Source organism: Ochotona princeps, chromosome 31, assembly GCF_030435755.1.
Source record: "Ochotona princeps isolate mOchPri1 chromosome 31, mOchPri1.hap1, whole genome shotgun sequence".
Classification (NCBI taxonomy): domain Eukaryota; kingdom Metazoa; phylum Chordata; class Mammalia; order Lagomorpha; family Ochotonidae; genus Ochotona; species Ochotona princeps.
Window position 1 is genome coordinate 4,010,483 of NC_080862.1, and position 25,505 is coordinate 4,035,987.

Below are 25,505 nucleotides of genomic sequence, written 5' to 3' on the forward strand. Positions count from 1 at the left end.
CTGAAAATCAGCGTGCTTTAGTTTTTGTTGTTGTTGTTGTTTTGTTTTCAGAACTCTAAATACCCCTCTGGTGATTACGAAACAGTAAAATACCAGTTAGATATATATTTGGACGGGGTGAACTCTTGAAAAGCAGTTTAATAAGATGTTCTGTACAAAGATTGCAAGAATGACTCTACCACCAAAAAAAGGTGGAGACGACTGATACCAACTAAAGCTACACTCATGTGTGGGTTTGCGTGTATTATGAAACTCAAGGATATTGCATAAAATACATCTACTCATATATTTAAGAAGAGGCTACATAGAGTCTGTACACCTGATGGAACATGTGTTTCTGAAAAGCATCCCAGTAACTTCCACCCAGATTTCTTTTTGCATTATTTCTATCTTTCCCAACATGTAGGTATTTATCTACTTTTTTTTTTCAAGAATGCAATGTAAAGGGAAATGGCAGATACATTTGAACACGAGAAAAGCTTACTTCACCACAAAATTTCATTTCAGATGATCCACGAGGGAAATCCACACTGTCACTGGTGAGTTATTTACACTAGTCCTAACACTAGGATGGTACGCGATAAACACGTGGCACAAAGACAAGACAACATGGGTTGAAACAGACAAGAGGCACAAGTAGTGCAACTGAAAAGCAAGTAAGAATGCCCTTCAAGGCATTTCACCAAAAGCAGCTGTCTGGCTCCAGGATGTCCGAATAACGTCACCATCGTGGGTGTTCAGCTCCTTTAACCTCCTGGTTCTATCTCTGGAGAATTCCTAACACATTTTTTAAAATTTAGGAAATATTGGAGTTTATACACAGTATCTACAAAAGCATCTTAAATGGCAATCCAGGTCATAAATAGAAATGCTATCTGTGTTTGGCATGTTGTAAAACTAGAAACAAGGCCCTGAATTTTTTTGCTGTAGTGCTATCTTAATCAGAGTTTATTCAACCAACTTACTGCTTTATGATCACTGTCTAAGTAAGGCATGTGTCTTCATTAAAAAAAAAAGTTAGTGAGGTCCAGTGCAGTAGCCTAGTGGCTAAAGTCCTCGCCTTGCTCTGTGAGTCCATATGGGTGCCGGTTTGTATCCCATTGGCCCTGCATCCATCCAGCTCCCTGCTTGTGGCCAGGGAAAGCAGTTGAGGTCATCTCAAAGGTTTGGGACCCTGCTCCTGACGTTGGCTTTGGATTGGCTCAGCTCTGGCCATGGCAGCCGCCTGGAGAGTAAATCAATGGACAGAAGATCTTCCTCTGTCTTTCCTCTTCTCTGTATACCTGACTTTCCAATAAAAACTAAAGCAAATATTTAAAAAAGGAATTTAAAAAATGTATGATTTCTGCAAGTGCAATTTCTTACTGGCGGCAGCACAACTCACAGGATGTTTGGTTTTCAAGAGAACTGAACGTCCGAGCCTCTGCTCCATAAACATCACCAGTGTGTGTGTGTGCTGGAATGTGAGAGCAGTCCCACTGTGGAGCTTCCTGGGACCCTCTGGAGCAAACCTTACCTGCAGTGGCACACAGAGGCACGAAAAGGATGGGACACAGGTTTGCTGGCCAGCAAATGGAATGAAGGAAGAAGGAAAGATGTCACAGGCTCAACCCAAACACGCACACACACACACCAGCCTGTGACGCTTCCCCTCATTCTTTCTTTTCAGGATCGTTTGTCCAGCAACACGGTTACCTGAATCTCCTAGAATGAAATAAGAGAAAACAACAAGAAGAAAGGAAACTCCTTGGTAAAATTCTTTGGCATGATGAGACGATTCTCCCTTGTTCCTGTGCGCTCTCTTGCTCCAAGTTCTGACATCCAAAGGAGCCCGTCATGTTGGCTGAAAACCACCCACCCCTTCCTTGTTTTGTGTTTTTAGGGACCCTGCTTGCGGGCTTACATGATTTGAATGCTGATGTTGCAATTACTCTCCTTTACCTGGTTGTGTAGTGGAGATCCAGAGAAAGTAAGCTACATGCCAGGGTCACTGACCCCTAGGTGGCTAAAGTGGCCTTGGCCCTCATTCTGCTGCACTGGGTTCAGGGCCTCTAGCCATAGCTCATTTCAAGATCACTGGGGCTGAAGAATCAACTGTTTAAACACTGTTTTTGTGCGCTAGTATTCTTAACTAGCATGGATCTGGGGCAGGCCTGGCTTTGCAATACTGTTAATCATTTCATCTTATACTTTACTACATAGAGCACTGTCCAGCTAGTCCAAATGGAAAAACATCCTCACAGCAAAATGCGAAGCACTACGAATCATGTGGACATCAGAGTAAGTGCTGCTCTTAAAATGCTCTACAGAAGCTGGACAAGAAACTCAGTAGGTGGGGCTCATGAAGAAGATCCTATCAGCATTGAGCTGTAGTAAAGTAGTTTAGGTTTCCAATACCAAAGACCAAGTTCTGGGGTAGCATCTCAATGGTCTTTACCTACAGAGCACAAACAGCAACCAGGGGGTGGGCAAGGATGGCATCTTGCTAATGTTGCTAGGAGTGCAGCTGCAGACACGCTCATGCAGGCTAGGCCCTGGAGAAGGCCAAGGCGGGGCTGGGGAAAGGAAAGGGGACTTTCTCTTGAAAACAAACCAGTCACACAGACAAAAAGCGAGCACACAACATGGAACAGAAATGAGCAAGTGCCCGGGTGAGCAGCTCAGCAAACCAGGTTAGCCCTATAGTCTCAGTGAAGGCTTTAATAAGCTGGGACAGGCAGCAGCATCAGCTTTCCTACTGATGGCATTCACTTCCTCCTGACATGGGCATCAGGTTAATGGACAGAACCCATCTACTCAATCTGCTTGACTTCACTGTTACTCCAAAAACACTTACACTAATCCATTGAAGTATTCAGAGAGAATTCAACCCAGGACAGCAGCAAAGCAGTGAGCCTGTCTCATTCACAACATGATTGCTCTTTTAGAACAGAGAGGTTACAATGTACACTGGGATAATCGCCCGGCAGCTTCCATGTATGTGGACAGACTCTTCTGCACTTTTTCCACTTTTCAGGATGAGCTCAGGCTACTCTCACAGCCAGCCTTTGTTTAGTTTATTGAATTTTGTTCTTATTTCCAAAAAGCAAGAAAATCAGGAGTGACCTTATCGTAAGAATCGGATTGTGTTCCAGTTGTCGGTTTCATGGTTAAGCACAGAAAGGTGGATTGTAAAGCCAGTTGTCTGTCATTTTTAGCAAGTCAGGCCAGCCTTGGATCTGAAGGGTTGAGCAAAGTTTTCTCTTTGCCATTGCTCCACAGCAGTTAGTGCTGGGTCAAGGTATCATTTCAGCTCTGACAGTGAGGCAGAGCAAAGAAAGATTAGGGTAGGGCACCTACTGGCATTCCTTCTCCTCTGGTGAGGTTCTTCACACTTATATGGAGGTAGCAGTGTGTGGGACTGAAGGTGACAGATGTTTGATTGGAATAACAAAGAGTCCTTCTGTTGGTTAGAAAATAGAGTTCGATGCGGAGCCAAGACTCTCATTCCCCAGTCCTCATTAAGGAAGAGAGAACGCAGACAGCAACAGCCGGGTTGTCAGCTCACACGGCCGCGGAAACAGCTGGATGCCACAGTGATGCCTCAGGATTCAGGAAAGCAGTGCATGCAGCCAAGACGTCAAAAAGCCATCGAAGCTTTCTGCAGTCAACCATATGAAATGTGTTGCCCATGCCCATCTGACTTGCTGTAAACCCCAACTTAATCAAGGCCACATAGACTCTTCAAGTCCCTAAGAAAATATTTGAAATACAAAATATACATTTCTCTGTCCCTCATCCCTCACTTAAATGGGTAGAACTTTTGACCTGAATGGGCTCTTATCCTGCCCATATTTGACGTGGCTTACAGAAAAGTACATTCAGGTGGGGAAAAAATTACCAGGCTGAGTCAAAAAAGATTTCCTAAGGTTTCCGAGGAGGATTGCTTTGTAATAAGAAGCTCCTCTGTCATGGTGATCCTGGTGTTACACTCAGAACCATTCAGTCCAACCCTACAATCAACTACAGGAATTCCAAACATACTGTATGAAGTTGGGCAACAATGACTTTTGAGAAATTTGTGAAGAAGACAGTAACTGGGGATGGGGTTGTGGCACAGTGGGTCAAGACACCATTTGGAATACCTGCATTCCCAACTGAAATGTCTGGTTTGAGCACTGAGTATTCTGTTGCTAATCCAACTTTCTGCTCTGCTAATATGCCTGGGAAGGAAACACATGTTGGCTCAAGTTGTTGAGTCCCTGTCACCTTCAGGGAAGACCCTCACACAGTTCATGCGACCTACTTGTGGCCTGGCCCAGCCCTGAAAGTAAACGGAAGACCTCGCTTTCTCATCATGTTTTTTCCTCTATTTTTGTCAATATGCCTTTCAAATAAACAAGAAAATAGATTTTTTTTGCAAAAATAAGAAGATGGTAACTATCAACTATGTAGTATGTGAAGAGCATTTTTGACATGGAAAAGGTTTTTGTTTAGGCTTTCCAATGCTTATTGAATTGACTGTGCAGCAACAAACTTCGCTGCAGAATTGACTGCAAAATAATATCTTAGAGATGTCATGCCAGAGAGTACCCCAGTTTCATTTTCTTTAAGAGTGTCTACCCTTGTCCCAGCACCCAGGTTTGCACAGAGCTTGACTACCTCCATGAGAAATGACTCTCCGGTAGGGCTCGATGACCTTCATGTCAATCCGCTGCTCCTGTTCCCCAATCACCACCGTTCGCCACAGCCGGTTGTCCTCTCGCTCCTCCTCGGCTGTGTATTCTGGAATGGACTCTGACTCCTGGCCGGAATCTTTGTTGGTTGTGGGATCTTCTGGAAATGAAGCAGAGAACAGGACTAAGAGAACAAGACCTCCACAATGGAGGCACCCAATTGCCTACACTGCAAGCTCCCTCCTGGCCAAGCCAAAGTAACCACCAAATCACCTCCATTAACCAATTCTGCACTTAGCTTAGAAACTCAGAACATTCAATCAAAACTAAGAAATGAGTGGGAAATAAAGGAACACTTATACAAGTTCCTGGAAATAGAGTCATCTGTAAGAGAGCCACAATAAAGTGTTTGTGTTCTGGAAGACACTGTAATTATACATTCAGAAGTGCCCAATTATGTATGACACAGCGTAGTAAAATGAAGTCCAGTTGGAAAGCAGTCTTACCCCTTTTGGCCAATATCACCAGCCACCACCATGACCTACAGAGCAATGGCTCACCTCGGCTCCCACTGTGTCCCCACCAGCACAGGCCAACTTATTGAGGACAAAAAGCCATTCTCTTTGGCTTTAGATATAAGACTATATGACTTGGGTAAATCGATCCATCTGTCTGGAACTCTTTGTTTCTTCTTTCTTACTTGGATGTTAATCTTACTTGTCTTCTTCTCTTTTTTTTTTTTTTTTTTTTTTTGGAGTGGGCAAAGCAGTTTTATTAGTGCCAGGGTTGCGGGGTACCCTAAGAGTTGGCATTAGGGCCCTTCTTCTTGCCGAAGGTGGGCACCACGTTGACGAAGCGCCGGTTGTACCGCATGCGCCGCTTGGCCCGGCCCGTCTTCTTCTTCTTCTTCTCCTGCTTGGCCACCTTCGGAGTCTGACCTCGCACTTTCCCCGCGCGGGCCAGGGAGCCGTGGACTTTACCGCCCAGCATGCGTCCGGCCATCTCCAGCGTGCTCAGGGCCTGCACCCCGCACTGGGCCAGGACGGCGTCATCCTCCAACGGGGTGCCCGCGAGCAGCACGACCTGGTCCTCCGGGGCGATGCCCTCCAGGGAGGCCATATGAGCCTTGATCTGGGCGACCGTCTCCTGGCCGGTCACCTCGAGGGTGTGGAGCTCCTGCGCGCGGACGAACAGCTGCATGTCGGCGACTGGCGAAGCAAGGCAGCGCGTCTGTGACATCCGAACTGTGGAACCTCCCGCCGCCGCCACCAAGATGGAGCCCAATCTTAGTTGTCTTCTTAGAACTCTGTTTACCATCGGTCTCCTCTCCCTCAGGGCTCTAAACTTCAGCATGTGCTGTCATCTGAGGCTCTTGGACATACGCTACTTCTTGCAAAGATCTTGTCATCCACCAAATCTTCTTTGTTGTATTCACCGTGGACCCCAGAGGGGCCTTCGGAATGAGGGCACAATTGCTGTTTTCTATAACCTTTTATTGAACTTAAACAGCTTTTATAAGCCATACTATTGATTCTAGTTGTAAAAGTGCAACAAAACCCACATGCAAATCGCTGACTCTCTTTGACAAGGGCGCAGGAATGATTCAATGGAGCAAACACAGTTTCAGCAAATGGGATACAACAACAGGATAGCCACATGTGGGGAAAAAAACGGAATGTAGACCCAGACCTTTTATGTTTCAGAAAAAATAAACTCAAAAGGGGCCACAGACCTAGAGAATAACATAAAACAAAGCATAATTGACCTTGTATACAGAAACAACTGTTTAGATAAAATACCACATACACAACCTACAAAACAATTGATGAATTTGAACATGAGAATAAAAAAATTTCTACTTTATGAAAGACAACGTCCGAACTGGTGTATCAGCGCTGGCTCAATTCCTGGCTGCCCGGGTCCTGTTCCAGCTTCCTGGAAAAGCAGCAGAGCGTGGGAAAAGTGCTGGGGTCGCTGGGAAGAGCAACAGAGCAGAGCCCAGTGCTAGGGTCGCTGCCACTGACATGGGAGGGCCAGAAGAAGCCTCTGGCTCCTGACTTTGGCCTTGTTCAGCTCTGGCTGTTGAGGCCATGTGGAGAGTGAACCCGCAGACTCTTTCTCTGCTTCTGTTTTTTTTTTCTCTCTCTCTCTCACAGAAGAAAACCTAAAACATGTAGTTTTCATACTTCAAGGTTAAAGTTATTTATATATATAGATACATATTTCATCCCTCTTCCGTGATTACTGTTTGCATTTTACAAAATATAGCTGTTCAGATGTATAGCATGTTTTCAATATGAATTTTTATTTTATGGAAACAGTATCTGAATATATACCCCCTATCTGAAAATACAAGTGGACTTTAAAATTCTGCTTAGGTTACAATTGTGTTCTTTTTGTTTAAGACCTGGAAGCATGCCTGTGGCTAACTCTGTCAACATAATTGTGTCAACTAAATAAAAAGAACCGTGTCTGCTTTAATTACCAGCTTTCTCAGTCGCCACCCCTTTGCTTGACAGCCTTACTATTTATAAAAATAAAAGATTCAGATGTGGTGTGACAAAGCTCTGCACAGGAACAGGGAAGTGGAGGGGTGGCAAGGCAGGACCAGCAGATCATACCACAAGAACTTTATATTCATATACAAGAAAACTGCAAACAAGCTGGTGGGAGCTAGAATTCAAAGCGAGGTTTATTTTGGTGCAAAACACCCTATGCCTGTAGGAGACCTTCAAAAAGTTTATGAAAAATATGTATTATAAAAAAAATGACCTTGTATGGATTTAAAACTTTTTCTGTGCCAAAATCGACTTTTAAGACTCATTTTTCTTGAATTTTTTGCAAGGACTCTTGTAGTAGCAGAAAAAGGCTACTTTTGGGGGCAGCAGCAGGGGATGGAGTAGCTGGGGAAGACCGTTAGAATGGCAGGAGAGACTGAATTCAAGACCTTCTTCTGCGTCCTACTCGTATGTTTCAATCTACAGGATCACAACCCCAATAATTACGCCAGCCTTCCGTATCCATGGCTTCCATATGCACCCAGCAAATCAAACACAGATCAAAAATACCTTTTGCAAATTACGTCTGTATTAAACATAAAATGACTGTTTCAAACCTTGAACAACACAGTACAACTACTTACACTACATTAGGTATTATGAGTAATCTAGACATGATTTATTTAGATTTGTATTTATTTTCATTTTATTTGGGAGGCACAGAAAGATAAACAGACCCAGACCTTTCACCTGTTGGTTCATTCTCCACATACCAGCAGTGAGGGCTGGGCCAGGCTGGGACAGGAGCTAGAGGCTCAGCCTGGATCGCCCAGATGGGCAGCAGTGCCTAAGTACATGAGCTACCACTTGCTGCCTCCCACCACAAACATCAGTAAGAAGCTGATCACCAATAAAGTAGTCGACACTCCAGTCAGGCATTCTGATATGGGATGAGAGCAAGCCACTGCTGTTCCTAGAGGTGATTTAAAGTTTTATATTTCAAATATAGTGGCTAAAGTCCTCGCTTTGCACGCACCAGGATTCCCATGTGGGCACCAGTTCTAATCCTGGCAGCCTTGCTTCCCATTCAGCTCCTTGCTTATGGCCTGGGAAAGCAGTTGAGGATGGTCCAAAGCCTTGGGACCCTGCATGGGAGACACACAAGAAGCTCCTGGCATTGGATCAGCTCAGCTCTTGCAATTTTGGCCACTTGGAGAGTGGACCAGCAGACAGAAGATCTTCTTCGTCTCTTCTTCTCTCTGTAAATTTGACTTTCCAGGAAAAATAAATAAATCCTTAAAAAAATCATAAAATTTTATAATCCTTAAATTCTGGTATTTACAGGAGTCATGCAACTAATCACCAATAGTTATTGAGGGACAACTGTATAGAAATTTACGAACTTGATGATAAGGATAAAATATGAATTCTATTTAAGTATAAAATATTGTAGAACAAGTAATTTACTGCTTCTTTTTTTTTTTAAGTTGAGGAAATGAAGCTCTAAGCTTTGTGAAGGCACGGTCTAAATGTACGGTATTCACAGCTGTTGCTTGTTGGCTCACTGACTTGTGGCTGGACTAATTAGCGAAGCCAATGAAATTATTAATTACGTTCTGTGAGTGGAACTGCTGGCATGAGCATGACTCTAAAGTCAGAATTTTGTTTAATTGCAGCATTGCTTTTTAAGATTAGAAGCCTACTTTAGATGCACACATGCTTTTTTGTGTGTCCCCATGCAATTAAAAAAATGTAATCATCCCAAATAGATTGTATACCACTTATTTTGATCAAAATAATATGACTACATTCATTTTTGGTAGTACAAAAAAGCTAACTGCATCTGAAGATAAAACCAAATAGTAAACTGGCAAGCATACACCAAACACCTATTCATGTCTGAAAAGTCACATTGTCTAGAAAATTCATGGGTCCAGCACGATAGCCTAGTGGCTAAAGTCCTCGCCTTGAACACTCCAGGATCCCATATGGGTGCCGGTTCTAATCCTGGCAGCCCTGCCTCCCATCCAGCTCCCTGCTTGTGCATAGGAAAGCAGTCGAGGACGCCCCAAAGCCTTGGGACCCTGCACCTGCATGGGAGACAAGGAAGGAGTCCTGGGCTCCTGGCTTTGGATCAGCTCAGCTCTGGTCGTTGCAGTTGCTTAGGGAGTAAATCATCAGATGGAAGATCTTCCTCCCTGTTTCTCCTTCTCTGTGTATATCTGCCTTTCCAAGAAAAATGAATAAATCTTTAAAACAATCATATATGTGTGTATATATATTTATAATCATGAAGCAGAAAAAACACATGAGTAGTTACTGGGATTTTCACTGGGCGAACACATGAACTATTCTCTGTGATCCCTAGAAGGCTTTAAAACCTTGTAATTAAAAAATGTGTATGAGACACTGTCACATTTTATACAACAAAATACAATATTTCTAATTCTCAAATGTCCTTTCATCCCAACCTTGAGGAGTGCTCATCTGTTTGCAGCCAGCTGATGGCTAGGGAGTCACTATGGAATGCCTGTACTGAGTCGGGCCAGGGACTGACAGCAGGTGAGCACACTTGGCTAGAAGCACTGAGATGCAACCAGATTTCACTGAGCAAAACAAAGAACTGGGGAGCGGCACTGAGCCATAGCAGGTGATGCTGTTGCCTATGACATCCATACCCCAATCCACTCATGTCCCTGTAGTGTTCTGAAAAAGCAGCAGAAGACAGACCAAGTGTCTGGGTTCCTGCTTGCCCATCTGGAAGACCCAGACGAAGTCCCTAGCTTTGGCTTGGCTCAGCCGTGGCCAGTTGCAACCATTTAGGAAGTCAGCTAGTTCTGTTACTAGAGGAAAATTTCTTTCTTTGTAACTCCATCTTTCAAATAAATACATCTTTTAAAAAGAGAGAAAGAACTAGAGCGACACTGATATTCATATCAGAAGTGTCAGTCTTTGATGGTGAAACTTCCAGGTTTTTGTTGTTGTTTTAATTTTTAAACTTTAATTCTCTCCCCCTTCTATCCACTCTATCTTTCCTTCCTGCTTGAATGGAAAAAAAGCATCTAAAAAAACAAAGACCCTTCCCTCATGAAGCATACATTCTAAAGGTGAGAGAAAGACAATAAATAAATAAAGCAAATAGTTACAAAATAACATTTGAACTAGGGATACATGGAAAATAAATAGGGATAGGGCGTGACGGGATGAGGGAGGCAGGGATATGGGAAGCACATCTGATTCCAGAAGTCCGTGGAGGCCTCTCTGAAGTCAGAAGGAGAGGGAACTACTCATCTAAGGAGCTGGGGAAAGAAACATTGCAGACAGTGTGGGTACCTACAAAGGAATTACTAAACCTTGCTTTCTCAGCTCCAGATCTTACCTTCCAAATTACATTCTCTTCTTCTGCCAATCCAGCCCCAGTCTTCTTCCCAAACAGCATCCAACAGCCTTCCTTCCCATATTCCCATGGCCTGGCATAAGGCCTGGCAGAAAGTTGGGATTTGATAACTATAGCGAATCTGAAGTACAACTTCTGCGACTCACACCTGCTTCAAACAAAAGTGTCTAGAAATCGCAGTAAGGAGCCACCAGCACAAGAATGGGGAGGGGTGGGACTTGTTCCTGGTTTCCAGTCAGATCATCTTCCACTTCTCATTTCACTGAGCAACCTAGTGACTTACCATGGCCAGGGTACTCAAAGGAATCTGCTTCGTCAGGAGTATCAAGTTCGTCCACATTGATATCAATTTCATCAGGACTGTCCAGGTTATCATCAGAGAGAATGGACCCTTCACTTTGGTCCAGAGAAAGGTTGATATTTGGGGCTGTGAGTTTGATTCTCCGAGGATGAGAACTGTTAAGGTCCAGAGAATTAGGAGGTTCTAGAGGAAAGAAATAATAGTAACGTCAGGCATAAGAACCTAAACCTGGCCGCCAAGGGAGAGTTTGGGCCAAAATGTGAACCATTACCTGCCAGGAAAGACAGACTTGTTACAAACCTTTATAGAGCATAGGGATCTCTTCTGAACAGCAGGTCCTGGCCTGACTTCCTTCAGGCCCATCAGCTTTGGTTGATGGAGATAGAAAGCAATACTAGAATACTAGTCTCTGGACATCCCATACTTAGATTTGAAAAATTGACATTGCTCTAATATTTTATGAGGTGTAACAAGAAAACAAGTGAACCTATGTACATACTTTCTAATAGTCCGTGTTGATGTCTGCTCTTATAGAGTGGAGGTTAACTCTCTCCTTGTCTGTAACTACAAGGTCAGGATACACTTAAACAGCAGAATGATGAACTTGAAAGTTTTTGAATGATTATACTGTTGCGATAATGTAGGGGAAATCAGCGGGAGATAGGGAGTTGTGGGGTGTGGTGCTTAAGGGAAATTCTTGAGTCTGTAGAACTGTATAATAAAAATAAAAAAGAAGAAAACATAATTGCATTTCTTGTGTTCTCAGATACTCCCAGAATACTTCTTTTCATGTCCTGACAATTCTGTGTATGATCTTCCTTTGAATGGCCTAGGTTTGTTTTTGTTTGTAACATAATTGTTTTCCTAACAAAACCTGTGGTATTTTCTCAGGTTACATTCTGTGGCCCTGTAACAGCAGTCACTAACCCTTCATTTATTTGAAGGACAGAACATGTGAGTGATAAAGAGACAGCTTCCACCCACAGTCTCACTCTTCAGATGGCCGCCGTGGCTGAGGATGAAGCTGAGCGCCCAGAACGTAACCCCGGAATCCAACCTCTTGAACCATCACTGCCATCTCCCAGGATCTGCACTGGCTGGAAACTGGCCTGAGGAGTCGGAGCCTGGAGCAGAAGTCAGACACGCCAGTGTGGGATGTGTGTGTCTTAGCTGCTAGGCTGGCTGCTCACTCCAAGCATGACCTCTTCTTAGGCCAATATTGCTTGAAATAAGTTCCCATAAGAATAAACTTATGCTGTTAGTAACAGAGCTCCTACCCTTGCCCTGTGGTGTGTATGTGGCTGTTCTTGTGGTTTTAATGGAAGTAGAGCTAGAAAAGCAGTTTATAACCAGGCTCACCTTGCCGAATGTAATGAGAAGCACATTCAGTCTCTGTCTCTGGCACCAGGCTCATAGCTCCTAAATCCTTAGGAATTTTCTGAGTGATAGGAATGCCTTTTACTGTTCATAACAAGTCCTCATGGATTATACCTGAGTTTCTGATAATGAGTTAACTTGAGGTGGGACTCCTAGATAGCTTCTTATGTATGGCTGGTCAACCAAACGAGAAGTGACCAGCAGACTGGGACTTTTTATCCCACCCACTGATCTCTGGTACAAATGTGAGAAGTTAGAGATGAAGCTCTATAAAAACTTCAACAACACTGGATAATATTTCAGGCTGATGAATGAACCAGGGTACTGGGAATGCAAGACACTTGAAGTTAATCTGTATTTCAAACAGAATTGCAAATAATGAGGGTTCAGTTAATTTGTTGGTAAAAAAAAATGGATTCAAGGTGAATTTCACAGTATTTCAAGAATAAGGAAAAACTATCAGAGGAACATTAGATGAATCCTGCTCTGGGCTGGGAAGTCTCATTAAAGTCATGTGGACCAACAAATAAAAGATAGTAAACATTTTCAATGAATTGTTTCCACTTTCAAACATTCTCATAATTATGAGTAAATTTTGTCATGTAGGTCATTAGTAATGACTAGATATCATGGTATAGAATACAGCCAATTATCATAGAAACTAAAAACATTGCCAGATAAGGTTGTGGCCCAGCAGACAAAATGTGCTCCACACCATTGCACCAGTGAGCGTCAAGACTCACATCAGCTCTGAAATTACCCAGTGAGCCTGACACCTTCCTCTGACACCTCTGCTTCACTCTTGCCGTTTATAACTGAAATCTCAGGTTGGATGCACAGGAAGTGCTCCTTCCACTGAATAACAGTTGGGTGTGGAATGCAGGAAACAAATACATCTCCTCACCCGGCCTCATGTCTGCACCGTCGGAACCCAGCATGCCCTCCTCAAGCGGGCTGTCCATGCCTACATCCTCCGGCAGCAGTCTGAAAGAGAGCGAAGCAAAGAATAAAAACTCATGTGGAATACGATTTTCTATGAAAAGGGAATTCAGAGAGATCAGGGCGATGTTTACGAAGCCAAGTGAAGAACAGCAGCCTTTGTCACCCGACCACCACAGCATCCTGGGATGTCAATTATTTTAAACTGAAGGAACTTGGGGCAAATGCGGAAACAGGCTTCCTTCAGGTATCCTCACATCTGATCCAGTCCGTATGCCAAGGAGTTTTTATGAGCTTAACTTCATCACAGAAGATTGAAGTCAGTCAACACAGTCAGACACACTTTTGACACATGTTATTGTTTTCTATTTTTGGTCCCAAGAGAATCGTTTTACAGATCATTGTGGATTCTGTGGGCCAATGAGACTTTGTCCTTAAGCCGCATTTGTTTTTCCAATCCACTGATTCTCCCAAATGAACATTTGCTGTTCCCTTGGTATCCGCTTGTTCACCCCTCCTGTAGAGAAACAGCAATTTCTGAAACTCATTGATATGATTTTTGCCTGTGCTATGATGCATTCCTTTTGCTCACTGATAAGTCTGTGAGTCTTCAGGTTTTATTCAGCACTGATCGGATAGGGAAATTTCAGTGGAGAAGAAGTTGCCTTTGCCCCTAGACAAGAATGCGTACTAAAGCCATCGTCGGTGGCCACGACTGAGAGTAAAGCCTTTTTACACTTACTTCGAAGCAGAACTGCCAACACTGACATCGTGGACTTGAAGCACACCAGCGTCACTGTTCCACCAGCTTACAAATGTAAACACATGCCAAGTAAAAAGTCCAGGAACAGGACATGTGACCAATGAACAATACTTCAAAGGACAGTTAATATAGATTTTTCCAAAAAGAAAAGTAATGTGTGTGCTTTGGAGGAGAGACAAACCCAAGCATGCTGACCTCACTTGCCTTGGGTAACTTTGAGCTTTTTGAGCCTCTGGTTACCTGTATTAACTTGGGCAGACAGCCTCCCCTGCTGGCCTCCTGCTGTGTTTTCTAAAGCAGGGAGACACCATTACGTCACTGAGTTGTAGAAAAAGAGAGGAAAGTAGAGTGCCTGACAATCCTGAGACGGCAGAAATTAACGCTATCTTTCTCCTTTTTGTTGAAAATTTAAATTCTAATGCTGGGAACACAGTTCCGGTCAAAATTTACCACCTCAGGCACGGCATGATAGCCCAGCGGCTAGATCCTCACCTTCCATGCAACAAGATCTCATATGGGTGCCAGTTTGTATCCTGGCTGCTCCACTTCCCATCCAGCTCCCTGCGTGTGGCCTGGGAAAGCAGTAGAAGTCGGCCCAAAGCCTCAGGATCCTGTACATGCATGGGAGACCCACAAGAAGCTCCTGGCTCCTAGCTTTGGAGCAGTTTAGCTCTGGTCCTTGCGGCCACTGGAGAGTGAAGCAGCAGACGGAAGATCTTTCTGTAAATTTGTTTTTCCAATAAAAATACATACGAATTTTCTTCAAAGAAAGATTTACCATCTCCTGCTTCTGATCAGAGCCTAGCCCAGGACCTTCTGTATTGGCCCTTTGAATATGACAAATAAAAGGAATATACAAGAGAAAATGATGACAAGTCTACACTTCTAAAAATCTGACCATGGTTCTCCATGCATTTCTCTAGTTTATGGACAGTGGAATAAAAAGTTTATTTTAGTGCATTAAAAAAACACGCATATGAGGGGCCTTAAATGTGCTTACAAAAATATATTTTATGAAAGAAAAATTCATGGATTTCAATTTTTATGCCACAATACATTTATCTTTTAATTCTTTTTTTCACAAACTTCATCATTAAAGACAAGTGTATAGGGAGCAGGATCAGAAGTGGTGCAGCTGGGACTTGAACCAGCAGTGTCATAAGCAGCACGTTAACCTGCCACCATCAGTCTGATTCTACCGTGGATCTTCATCCATGTCTAGACCTAGAGGAGTCAGCAGGTGTGCTAATACTACTGTTGTTCTCCAATTCCCGGTGTGTGATCATCTTGCACTTCCCAGCTCCCTTGGAAATGGCATGATTTGCTCTGGCTCCTGAAAAGTGGCACTTGCACTCTCTGGGCAGAGAGCCCAAAAGCAAGCATTGAGGGGTAGGCAGGGAGAGTGCCCCTTCTGCCTACTTTGATGATTATGGGTAAAGCTTGCTGGGAGTATTAGCAAGAAAGAAATTTTCCCCAGACATAGCGCTAACTCGTGACAGCATCATCATCTGTCTAGCGCACTCTATACAGCTTAACATTGATTGTGTCTAAGGACATATTTGACACATGGTATGCTCAAACGTTTAGTTCTTAATTTAAATAACCCATTTCTCATGTTCCAACCTACAGTCAAACTGACAGACAGAGCTTTTTGTTCGGGTTGCTAAAGCACAGTAGAACATTGTAGTGAAATGGGGAGTGAAACTCAGAAGCACATGAATATGCATAAGAATGCCACAAGCTTGAGTATCAGTACATCATTTTGGGACCAGTGTGGTGGTGCAGCGTGTCCAACTGCCACTTAGGCTACTCGTCTCATACTGGACTGCCACACTGAGTTCTGTCTGTTCCACTTCTGATCTAGCTTCCTGCTAATGTGCCCGAGAAAAAACATGGATAATCATCCAAGCTCAAGTTCGTGGCTCTTGGCTTCGGTTCCGACCTGGTTATGGTGGGTATCTGGGCAGTGACTCAGCAGGTGGAAAATGAATCTCTCTGTTTTGTCCTCCCGCCAACCCCAATCTGTCTATCAGCCTTTTGGACAAATAAAAGTCTTGAAAACAAAACAGAAGAATCTCACCTTTATGACTATTTTCATAACCATCTGTAACTTTTCAACTTATTGATTTTTTTCTTTGAATTTATTTAAGTAAGTTATTTCAAAATTTTTTTTATCACTGGTATATATGGAAACTTTAACCTAAATAAATGGTCGCATAAATAGAGGGGAAAAACCCATTAAATAGCCTTACTATCATAAGGCGAAACCAACTGGTACTCTACAGTGTGCTGTGTTGCTAAACTAGGATAGTCCATAAGTCAGGTGTGTTCAATAGATTCTCACCTTACATTTGCAAGTTTCAATGGGTTTATCTGTAATATATTTGTAAACCTGAAAGAGACCAGTGGAAATCCTATGTCCTAGAAGCAACAGGTTAGTAGAGACAGATAATAAAAAAAGGAACCCACAGGGTTTCTGGACTGACCACAGGCTTTTGGGTCCCACAGCAGTACTGACTGACCTCAAGTGCCATAAGAATGGCCTAGATCTGAACTTCTAAATATGGTTCTTAGCTTTATTAAAGAACTGCCCCTTTAATGCAAAGGGGATGAGAAAAAGAACTATTTCCCTGAAAGTGTAATCCATCTGTAGTAGAAAATAAAAGGGGACCTACAAAAATTGGAGACATTTAGTTGTGTGCCAAGTATCTGCACGGTGCAGGAAATACAAATGAAGTCATTAAGATTGGTGCTTGCACTGTGCTTACATGGTTAAATGGTTGCCTGCAACACCAGCATCTCATATGGGTACAAGTTCATGTCCTAGTTGCTCCACTTCAGATCCAGCTGTCTGCTAACGCACCTGGGAGAGCAGCAAATGATAGTCCACCTTCTTGGGCATCTGCCATCCGCATGGGAGACCTGGATGGAGCTGCAGGCTCTTGGACCAGCCTTAACTACTGTGGCTGTTTGGGGAGTGATCCAGTGGATGAATAATCTTTCTCTCTGTCTCTCCCTCCCTGTCTCAGTACCTCTGCCTTCAAACAAATGAAATAAAAATTTTTTTAAATTAAAATTAGACTATAGTCACTGATGATCTAAGGCTTTATGGTTCTATCAGAAAAAAATATGAGACTTATTCACCTAGTTAAGCCACCTGCCAATCCGCTCTTGAATTTTTGACATACAGAAGCCTGGAGATAAATGCTTGCTGTTTGCAGGTGTTAAACAGTGAGATGACTCATTAGGCATCAGGAACCAGTTCATATACTCCGCATCCTGGTGGACCTCTTTACTAACCACCTGGGCATCCAAGCCCTAGACCAGCACTAATTTTTCTTTTCTTTTTTTTTCGTCTCCGCTCCAGTCTTTTTTTTTTTTTTAAAGATTTATTTTATTTTTATTACAAAGTCAGATATACTGAGAGGAGGAGAGATAGAGAGGAAGTGGAGCTGCCGGGATTAGAACCAGCAGTCATATGGGATCAAGGCGAGGACCTTAGCCAGCAGGCCACGCTGCCGAGCCCTCCGCTCCATTCTTAACAGCTAATGCCTTGGTTCAAACCCATTTTTTTTTTCTTACAGAAACCTCATGACCCTTCCTTTTTGTTTCATTTCACATTCCATTTTCTCCAAATTGTGAACAGAATATCCTGCATCGCCAACTGGATATACTTCTTAATGTGGTGCTTTCATTGTTCCCACTGACCCCAAGAAGAGAGCCATGACACCAGGCCAGGCTACATAAGGCAACTGTGACCCACAGCTCCCAGCTTGAACCGCCTTTCCCCTTTGCCTCTCCCCTCCTACCTTTGCTAATCCTACACATCCTGTCCTTGGCTTTGACGTCTCAGTCCCCAGGTCTCTTCTGATCTCCACAGCAGGATCAGGTCCCACAGTCTCTTTCACTCAGCTTGCACTGAGCATTCTTCATGTTCTTACAATCTTCTATTTGAAACAAGCCTGCCCTTCCGTTTTTCCCACCTCCCAACCCCTCTACACACATGCACTCACTGGATGGCATCCACAGAATGGCAGCTGGCTTCCTGCTCTAATAGTCACGGCGAGAACAAGGAGGAAATCCCAGTCTTTTTAAGGATCTCGTTTTAGGAAACACAGGATGTCTCTTCTACTTTACTTGGTCCTTCAGAAGCAAGTTACCAAGTTCAGCTCACACATAAAGGAGAATTAGACTCCGCCTTTAAACGGGAGTGTCACAGAACTTGTAAGCAACAGGAACAACAGGGTCTCCTCACAGGCTCCTACTGCCCTGTCCAGCCACACGCCCCAGCTCGGGGTCACCTAGAGTCTCCTTTGCGAAGATGAGGTGCAGAAGCCTCCCTGCCCTCCCACCGGAGCGAGAAACTCCCGAGATTTCAGTTCCCCAACACACAGGGCAATGGCTGCTCTGTTTTTACTTCACCTCCTTCTCCTAAGTCACTCAGAGTCGCCGGAATGTTCCAGACAATCTGGCACCAGAAATATCAACACACAGAGATACCGCTGCTCAAGCAGTTATATTTGCTGACCCACAGGGTGTGGCACAACACTTAAAATCTTTGACTTCTCACTAACTAGGCACAGAAGAGATTTTCAATAAGGAACCAGGTAACAGACATGTTGGGCTCGGGCGGTGATGCGGGGGGGTGGTCCCAGGCCCTGGGTTAAACCAGCTTTGCACCTGTAGCACAGAAGTACCTATAGGCAATATGCAAATGAACAGGTACAGAACAGAACCTTTATGGACAAAAATGGATGTATGCCACCTGGCCTGGAGTGGAGTGTGTTTACTCTATTTTAGAGTAAAGCAACTTGAATGATATCTTATTTTCTCAAAATTGGATATATTTTAAAAACTGCGAAACTTTAGTACATATTGGTACAAGGGTACCCCAATGTGTGTTTACAAATATAAGCAGTATAAATGAAGGTACAGGTTTTTGTTGTAGCTATCAAAATTTTAAATGCAGATACTCTTTGGCCAGTAGTGCTAAGAATACATAGTATAAAATACCCATAAATGTCCAGTAAGACGTATATAAAAAAGATGTTTACTCTTTTTTTTTTAAAGATTTATTCATTTTATTACAGCCAGATATACAGAGAGGAGGAGAGACAGAAAGGAAGATCTTCCGTCCGATGATTCACTCCCCAAGTGAGCCGCAGCGGGCCGGTACGCGCCAATCCGAAGCCGGGAACCTGGAACCTCTTCCGGGTCTCCCACACGGGTGCAGTGTGCCAATGCATTGGGCCGTCCTCGACTGCTTTCCCAGGCCAAAGCAGGGAGCTGGATGGGAAGTGGAGCTTCCGGGATTAGAACCGGCGCCTATATGGGATCCCGGGGCTTTCAAGGCGAGGACTTTAGCCACTGGGCCATGCCGCCGGGCCCAAGATGTTTACTCTTAAACAAATGGCTTTGTGGCATAGTGGGTTAACCACTAGCATGAGACATCAGCATTGTGTCAGTGTTGACTGCTCTGCGTCTAACACAGCTCCTTGTGGATGGACCTGGGAAAGCAGAAGATGGCTCAAGTGCCTGAGTCCTTGCTGTCTATGTGGGAGATCCAAACGAACTCTGTTGCATTTTGCTCCTTATTGCAAGGACTTTCTCTAAATCCAACTGGTGCCAGCAGTCGGGATACTAAAATAAACAAGACACGGGCGCTACCTGCTTTTTCACGGAAGCTGCTGTAAATAACCTTGCTGATTCATCTTTTGCAGAAGGTTGTTTGAAATTGATCTAACTCTATCCCTCATTGCAGTCCATTTTTCCATACCTGTACTTTGTGTTTAATAGTTTCTCTTGTTTTAAGTGTTATTTATTTGAAAACCAGAACAATAGGAGACACAGAGAGAGTGACAGAGGTAAAGAGAGAGATGATATACGAGACAGAGAGAGATCTTCCATCTACTGATATGCTCCCCAAATGCCCCCAACAGAGCTGGGCCAGGTCAAAGGCAAGACTCAAGAACTCTTTCCGGGTCTCCGGGGTGGGAATTGTGGGGTCAGGGACTCAAAAAGTCTTTTTTTCCAATGATCTGGTCTCTTTACTTTGTTTTATTTTACTGTTTTCTTGTCTGTTTTGCTTTTGCTTTCTTTCCCCCACTCTCAAGCTTTGTCTTTTTTTTCCCCCTGTATCCTTATTAACTCATGAAATCTTGTTATTTTCTTTATGGTCTTCTTGTCCTAAAATTTGAAACTCTGGTTCTGAAAGTCTTGTACTTCAAAAACGGGCATTTCTTAAAATTAGCTTTCTTTAAGGCCTTGCTTTCTGTTCCTGTTTTCTGTTTCCATCCCATGGGCAGCTCCGAAGAGTGGGCTGCTACTCATCCGGCCACGCCATGCCTACCGGGCAGAAAGCACTGCCTGACAGCTGGCATGCCACGAACACTTGCTGAAGAAACGCACCTGTGTTCAGCCTTTCTGATCAATCATCCTAATTTCGTCTTATGGACTCCCTTCCTAATGCGTCCATTGTTCCTCATGTTCCTCTAATACTAAATGTCGCTGCCTTTTCATTCCCACACAGACCCTGTCTGTGATTATAAATTTGAATCACTTGTTAAACCCAAGTGGCTTTCCAGGGGACAGCAGGAAGCAGGCTTCCAGTAACACATGGGTAGATTCCTGGGATCCAACCCTGCTCTGAGCTTCCCCTAAGCTCAGGCCAGGCACTGATGGGACACATATAGAATGGGAACACACAGGAGGTGCTCTATTCATCCTGGAGTCCAAGCAGACACAGAGGCAGGTGTGGTCGTAGGTTTTAGCATGGAGCTTCTAAAAGCCTGTATTCAGAGGATTCACTCAAGAGTGAATGGTGGGCTCGGTGCGGTAGCATAGCGGTTGGAGTCCTCGCCTTGAAAGCACCAGGATCCCACATGGGTGCTGGTTCTAATCCCAGTCGCCCCACTTCCCATCCAGCTCCCTGCTTGTGACCTGGGAAAGCAGTCGAGGATGGTCCAAAGACTTGGGACTCTGCACCCACATGGAAGACCTGGAGGAGGCTCCTGGCTCCCGGCTTTGGATCGGCTCAGCTCTGGCCTCTGCAGTCACTTGGACAGTGAATCATTGGAAGGAAGCGCTTCCTCTCTGTCTCTCTTCCTCTCTGTATATTTGCCTTTCCAATAAAAATAAATAAATCTTAAAAAAAAAAAAAAGAGTGAATGGCAGGGACAGGCATTTGGCCCCGCAGTTGAGATGCCAAGTAAGATCTCTGTGTCCTACACTGCATGCCTGGTTTCAACCCCAGACTCCAGTTCTGGATGCCAACTTCCTGTTAATACACACCCTGGGCAGAAGTGATGAGAGTTCAACTTGTGGGGTTTCTCCACACACATGGGAAACCCAGAGAATTTCCTCTGGACTCCCAGCCTTAGCCCCTCACCATTATGGGCATCTAGGGAGTGCATCAGCTGATAGGAGAGTGTTTCTCTCTTTCTCTCTCAAAAAGAAAAAATGCTAAAAGGCAACCCATGACGAGGGAAGAAATATTTCCATGTCATATATATGACAAGCAGTTAATGTCCAGAATATATAATGAACTCGCATAACCTAACAACAATAAAATAATAGTATTTTAAATGAGCAAAGGACTTTTATAGATATCCCCCTCAAGATTATAGACATGTAGCCAAAAGCATATGAAAAGATGCCAAGCATCACTACTTATGGTGTAGCACATTGAGCTGCAGCTTGCAACCCTGGCATCCCACGTGGGTGTGTCAATTCGAGTTCTGCCTGTTCCACTTCCAATCTAGTTCCGTGCTGGGAAAGTTACAAAAGATGGCCCAAGTACCCTGCCATCTATGTGGGAGACCTGGAGGAAGTTCCTGGCTCTTAGTTCAGCCTAGACCAACCCTGATCACTGCAGACATTTGTTGAATGAACCAATGGATGGAAGATCCATCTCTCTGTATCTCTGTCTTTGAATAAAATAAATTTTTAAAAAGAAGTCCCTCTGTAATGGAAATTGTTTAGACTTTTAAAGGGTATTTATTTCTTAGACACCTTACAGAAAGATGTGCCACCTATTTATTATAAAATATATTATTTATGAAAATAAATAAGCTACAATATTTTTACATATATGTATATAGGTTTTTACGTATCTGTAGGTTGATATACCACCTAGAATTGTATAAAAATGCAAATACAGTCACTCCCCCTTATTTGAGGTAGGTTCCAAGGTTCCCAATAGGTTCTAGCAATCAGAGAGTACTGAACTCTTTTTAAGTGTTATTTTCCTTGATACATCCATCCATACACACATTTTAAATATGCATTCTTTTTATTATTATTTATTATTTTTAATTCATTAATTACATTGTATTATGTGACACAGTTACATAGGTACTTGGGTTCTCCCCACCCCTCCCCAAACCCTCCCACCATGATGGATTCCTCCACCTTGTTGCATATTAAATACGCATTCTTACACACCAGGACAGTCACTCTTTCCCACTGAGGTATGAGGGAACACAAACGCACAACCTCACTTTTCCTTCTTTATGGAAGAACATTGGCTGTAGATGGTAGTAACCGCTTCCTTTTTCTTTGCTTATTAAATGGAACACGTCTCACTTTTCTACTCACAGGAGGCAGTGACTTTGTCGTAGCAGAACTGCTAGTTTTGTGCTTCCGGACCACTATTAGATAAACTAATAGTTATGTGAACACAGTTCCACGGTACTCAGTCAATTGGCTCCCTGAGGTGGCTACTGAGTGACTATTGTGTGTTATACGCTAAGTATATGCAGTGTACTACTAAATACAGTGTGCATACACTGGACAAAGGGATAATCCATGTTTAAGGCATGAAGGAACGAGACAGTGTGAGCTCTGATGAGAGTCAGGACAGTGTACAATTCAGCACTATTGTTTATTTCTGAAATTTAATATTTCCTGACAGCAGTTGACTGTTGCTAGCTGAAACAGCAGAAAATGAAACCATGGATAAGAGTCACAGAAACACCAGAATTTTCCATCAGACTCGCTGTCACATTCTTAAGATATGTACTCTGGGCTGATTTACATCCTCCAAAATTCTTAATATGGATGTCCTAACTTTTAGAATTTCAAAATGGGGATGTGCTTAGGAGCAAATTTTAGCAGAGGGAATGAAGTTAAAATTATGTCATTAGGGTGAGCTGTAACCCAGTATGAATGATATGCTTATAAGAAGATAAACTTGAACACAACATATACACACAGTGAGTGGAAAGATCCAAGGAAGACACTGGGAAACACAACCAATTACAGGCCAAGGAGCGAGGCCTCAGAATGAGCCAGCCTTCCTGGCAGCTTGAGCTCAGAGGTCCAGCCTCCAGAACTATGAGCAGACACACTCTTCCTGGCTAGACCCCCCGGCTCTGTGGGACTCTGCACGGCAGCCCTAGAAAAACAGTACGGTGTCCGTCCTCACCAGCATGTCCAGTGTCAAGAGGAAGAGTCCTCGGAGCTACAAAGGGCATTTCAGCACTTCCCTTCATTTTTCCACTAGAACGCTTTCTAACCAGTGCCTGACAGATTGGAATGAAGACAGAGAGAGGGAGAGAGGGAGAGAGAGAGAGAGAGAGAGAGAGAGAGAGAGCACACCAAGCTGGGCCCTAGGGACTGAGCAAGGCCACCACCCTTACTTACATGTGCCTCACTGCAGTATAATCACATTCTACAAACCTAATTTACAAAGACTTGATTAATTTTATACTCTCCTGAGGATATGTTCAGTAATCACACAGCTATGCCAGCCTCTCGGAGGGCACTGATTCACTTAGAAATTTCTCTTTTTTTGTTGTTGTTGTTGGTAGGAGATATACCAACATGGTGTAAATGTGGATAGCTACTCAGGGAGACACATGTGCTTATTCTAAAAGAATTAGCATCTACAGAATGATATCATTATATGGGATTCTATGACTTTGTTTTATTCATCGCTTACATTTCTGGTTGCAGGACCCTGTCGAGAGATATTAGAATTAGAAGAGATATTAGTATTAGAAAATAAAGTTTACAGATTAGACCGGTCACATACCTATCAAGCTACTGTCAAGCTTGAGTTTATAAGCTGTTTAAGTACATGAAAAATTCAGTGAACTCGAACTTCTGCTTGTCGTAAAGACATGAGCTTTAAACTCTCCTAAGTTTCATCTAACATACAAAGAAAGCTCCCACATCATGGGCCCAGGAACGGCATTTGACTCTTGAGCTTGCTTTCTCCCAGCACCATGGACCTGTCTATAGATTAATATCTAGCTCTCCTTCCCCTCCCATTTCACCTGTCTTCCTAACCTACCTCTTGCTCAGTTGCTCTCTTGGACTCACACTATCTTGGCTTTACTCCCATATTTTAGGAAGAGTTGGTTCCAGAATTTTTAATATCATCAACCTTTGCCAGATAATCTTGGAGCTGGATACAGAAAAATGTAATCGCTAAGTGACAACACGTTTTTATTCCTCTGGCAAATTTTGTGGTTCAGGGGCAATAGTAGTTTACATGTGGTGCTTTTATGTTGAGTTTTTATCGTATGATCTATTATTTTTAAAACATTCTGCTTATTTATGTTCATTTTATTTGTAAGGTAGATACAAGAGAGAGTAGGAGGAAGAAGAGAGAAAGCTTCTGTTGGTTCACTCCCCAATTGGCCACAACAATTAGGGCTGGAGCAGGCCTAAACTCAAACCAGAGAGTCAGATATGGGATGCTGCTGGTACCCCAAGCGGTGCCTTAAAGGAAGGAAGAGGACTCTTGGGTTGTAAGCCCAGCCAGCCACTGACTGCGATCTTAGCCAATCACCTACTTTAACAAGGACTTACGTGCCTGCCTGTAAGCTCAAGAAGTGAATAAAAATCAACTGCAAGATTTATTTCAGTTTATATTACTTGGACAGTTGAACCTCATAATAAAATAATACAGAAAATTAGACAACTACCACAAAATACCAGGCAGTTTGCTATTGGTAAAATACAGCCACCTTCAGCAGCAGCCCTCAGCAGTAAGAAGCTCGGTGGGGGAAATCTACTTCTGCCCCTGCCTCTGTTCCTCTTCAGCAGCCACTCACGGTGTGACAGGGCTCTTGTCATTCATCCAGAAGAGCCATATCCAAAGGCTCTTGTCAACTCTGATGCAGACAGGCTAATCTGTAGAATAGAACTGAACCTGTGCTAATTTTCTTTGTCTTTTCTCCCTCCTTCTGCTTTGCCCAACTGTACAGTGAACCGGGATTGGCAAGGAATCAAGAAAGCATCCTAAATGCAAACACTACCAACCTCTATCTGAAAAATCTTTTTTTTTTTAAACAAATAGACTTTTAAAAAAAGATTTATGTATTTTTATTGGAAAGGCAGATAAATAAAGAGGAGGAGAGACAAAGAAGATCTTCCGTCCGATGGTTTACTCCCCAAGTGACCGCAACGGCTGGAGCTGAGCCAATCTGAAGCCAGGAGCCAGGAGCTCTTCCAGGTCTCCCACATGGGAGCAGGGAGCTGGATGGGAAGTGGAGCTGCTGGGACTAGAACCGGCGCCCACATAGGATCCCGGCACATGCAAGGCAAGGAAGGACCTTAAACTCTACGC

At 43.5% G+C, this 25,505-nt stretch overlaps 2 protein-coding genes across 9 annotated transcripts in view; both read right to left on the minus strand.

The window, feature by feature from the left end:
* Positions 1 to 25,505, minus strand: part of PRUNE2 (prune homolog 2 with BCH domain) — a 146,944-nt gene that overhangs the window by 18,186 nt on the left and 103,253 nt on the right. For 6 of the 8 annotated variants that reach the window (XR_009244446.1, XM_058657396.1, XM_058657395.1 and 3 more), the window contains exons 10-12: positions 13,133 to 13,212; positions 10,834 to 11,034; positions 4,642 to 4,815 (exon numbers count right to left, since the gene is read on the minus strand). Coding sequence is in view for 7 of the 8 variants with exons in the window: in XM_058657396.1 (XP_058513379.1) it covers positions 4,642 to 4,815; positions 10,834 to 11,034; positions 13,133 to 13,212 (455 nt within the window). In the remaining variant the exon portion in view is untranslated. Of the gene's footprint in view, positions 1 to 1,344; positions 1,705 to 4,641; positions 4,816 to 10,833; positions 11,035 to 13,132; positions 13,213 to 25,505 lie in introns of those variants that run through there. The other 2 variants (XM_058657397.1, XM_058657391.1) reach the window with 2 other exon arrangements.
* Positions 5,412 to 5,933, minus strand: LOC101536196 (ubiquitin-like FUBI-ribosomal protein eS30 fusion protein). Its single transcript, XM_012928874.3, has one exon. It carries the CDS (start codon positions 5,892 to 5,894, stop codon positions 5,454 to 5,456), a length of 441 nt encoding a protein of 146 aa, XP_012784328.2. The 5' UTR covers positions 5,895 to 5,933; the 3' UTR covers positions 5,412 to 5,453.

Bases quoted from the DNA above. Each gene is read 5' to 3' on its own strand.
- LOC101536196 (XM_012928874.3), bottom strand. From the start codon at position 5,894: ATGTCACAGACGCGCTGCCTTGCTTCGCCAGTCGCCGACATGCAGCTG.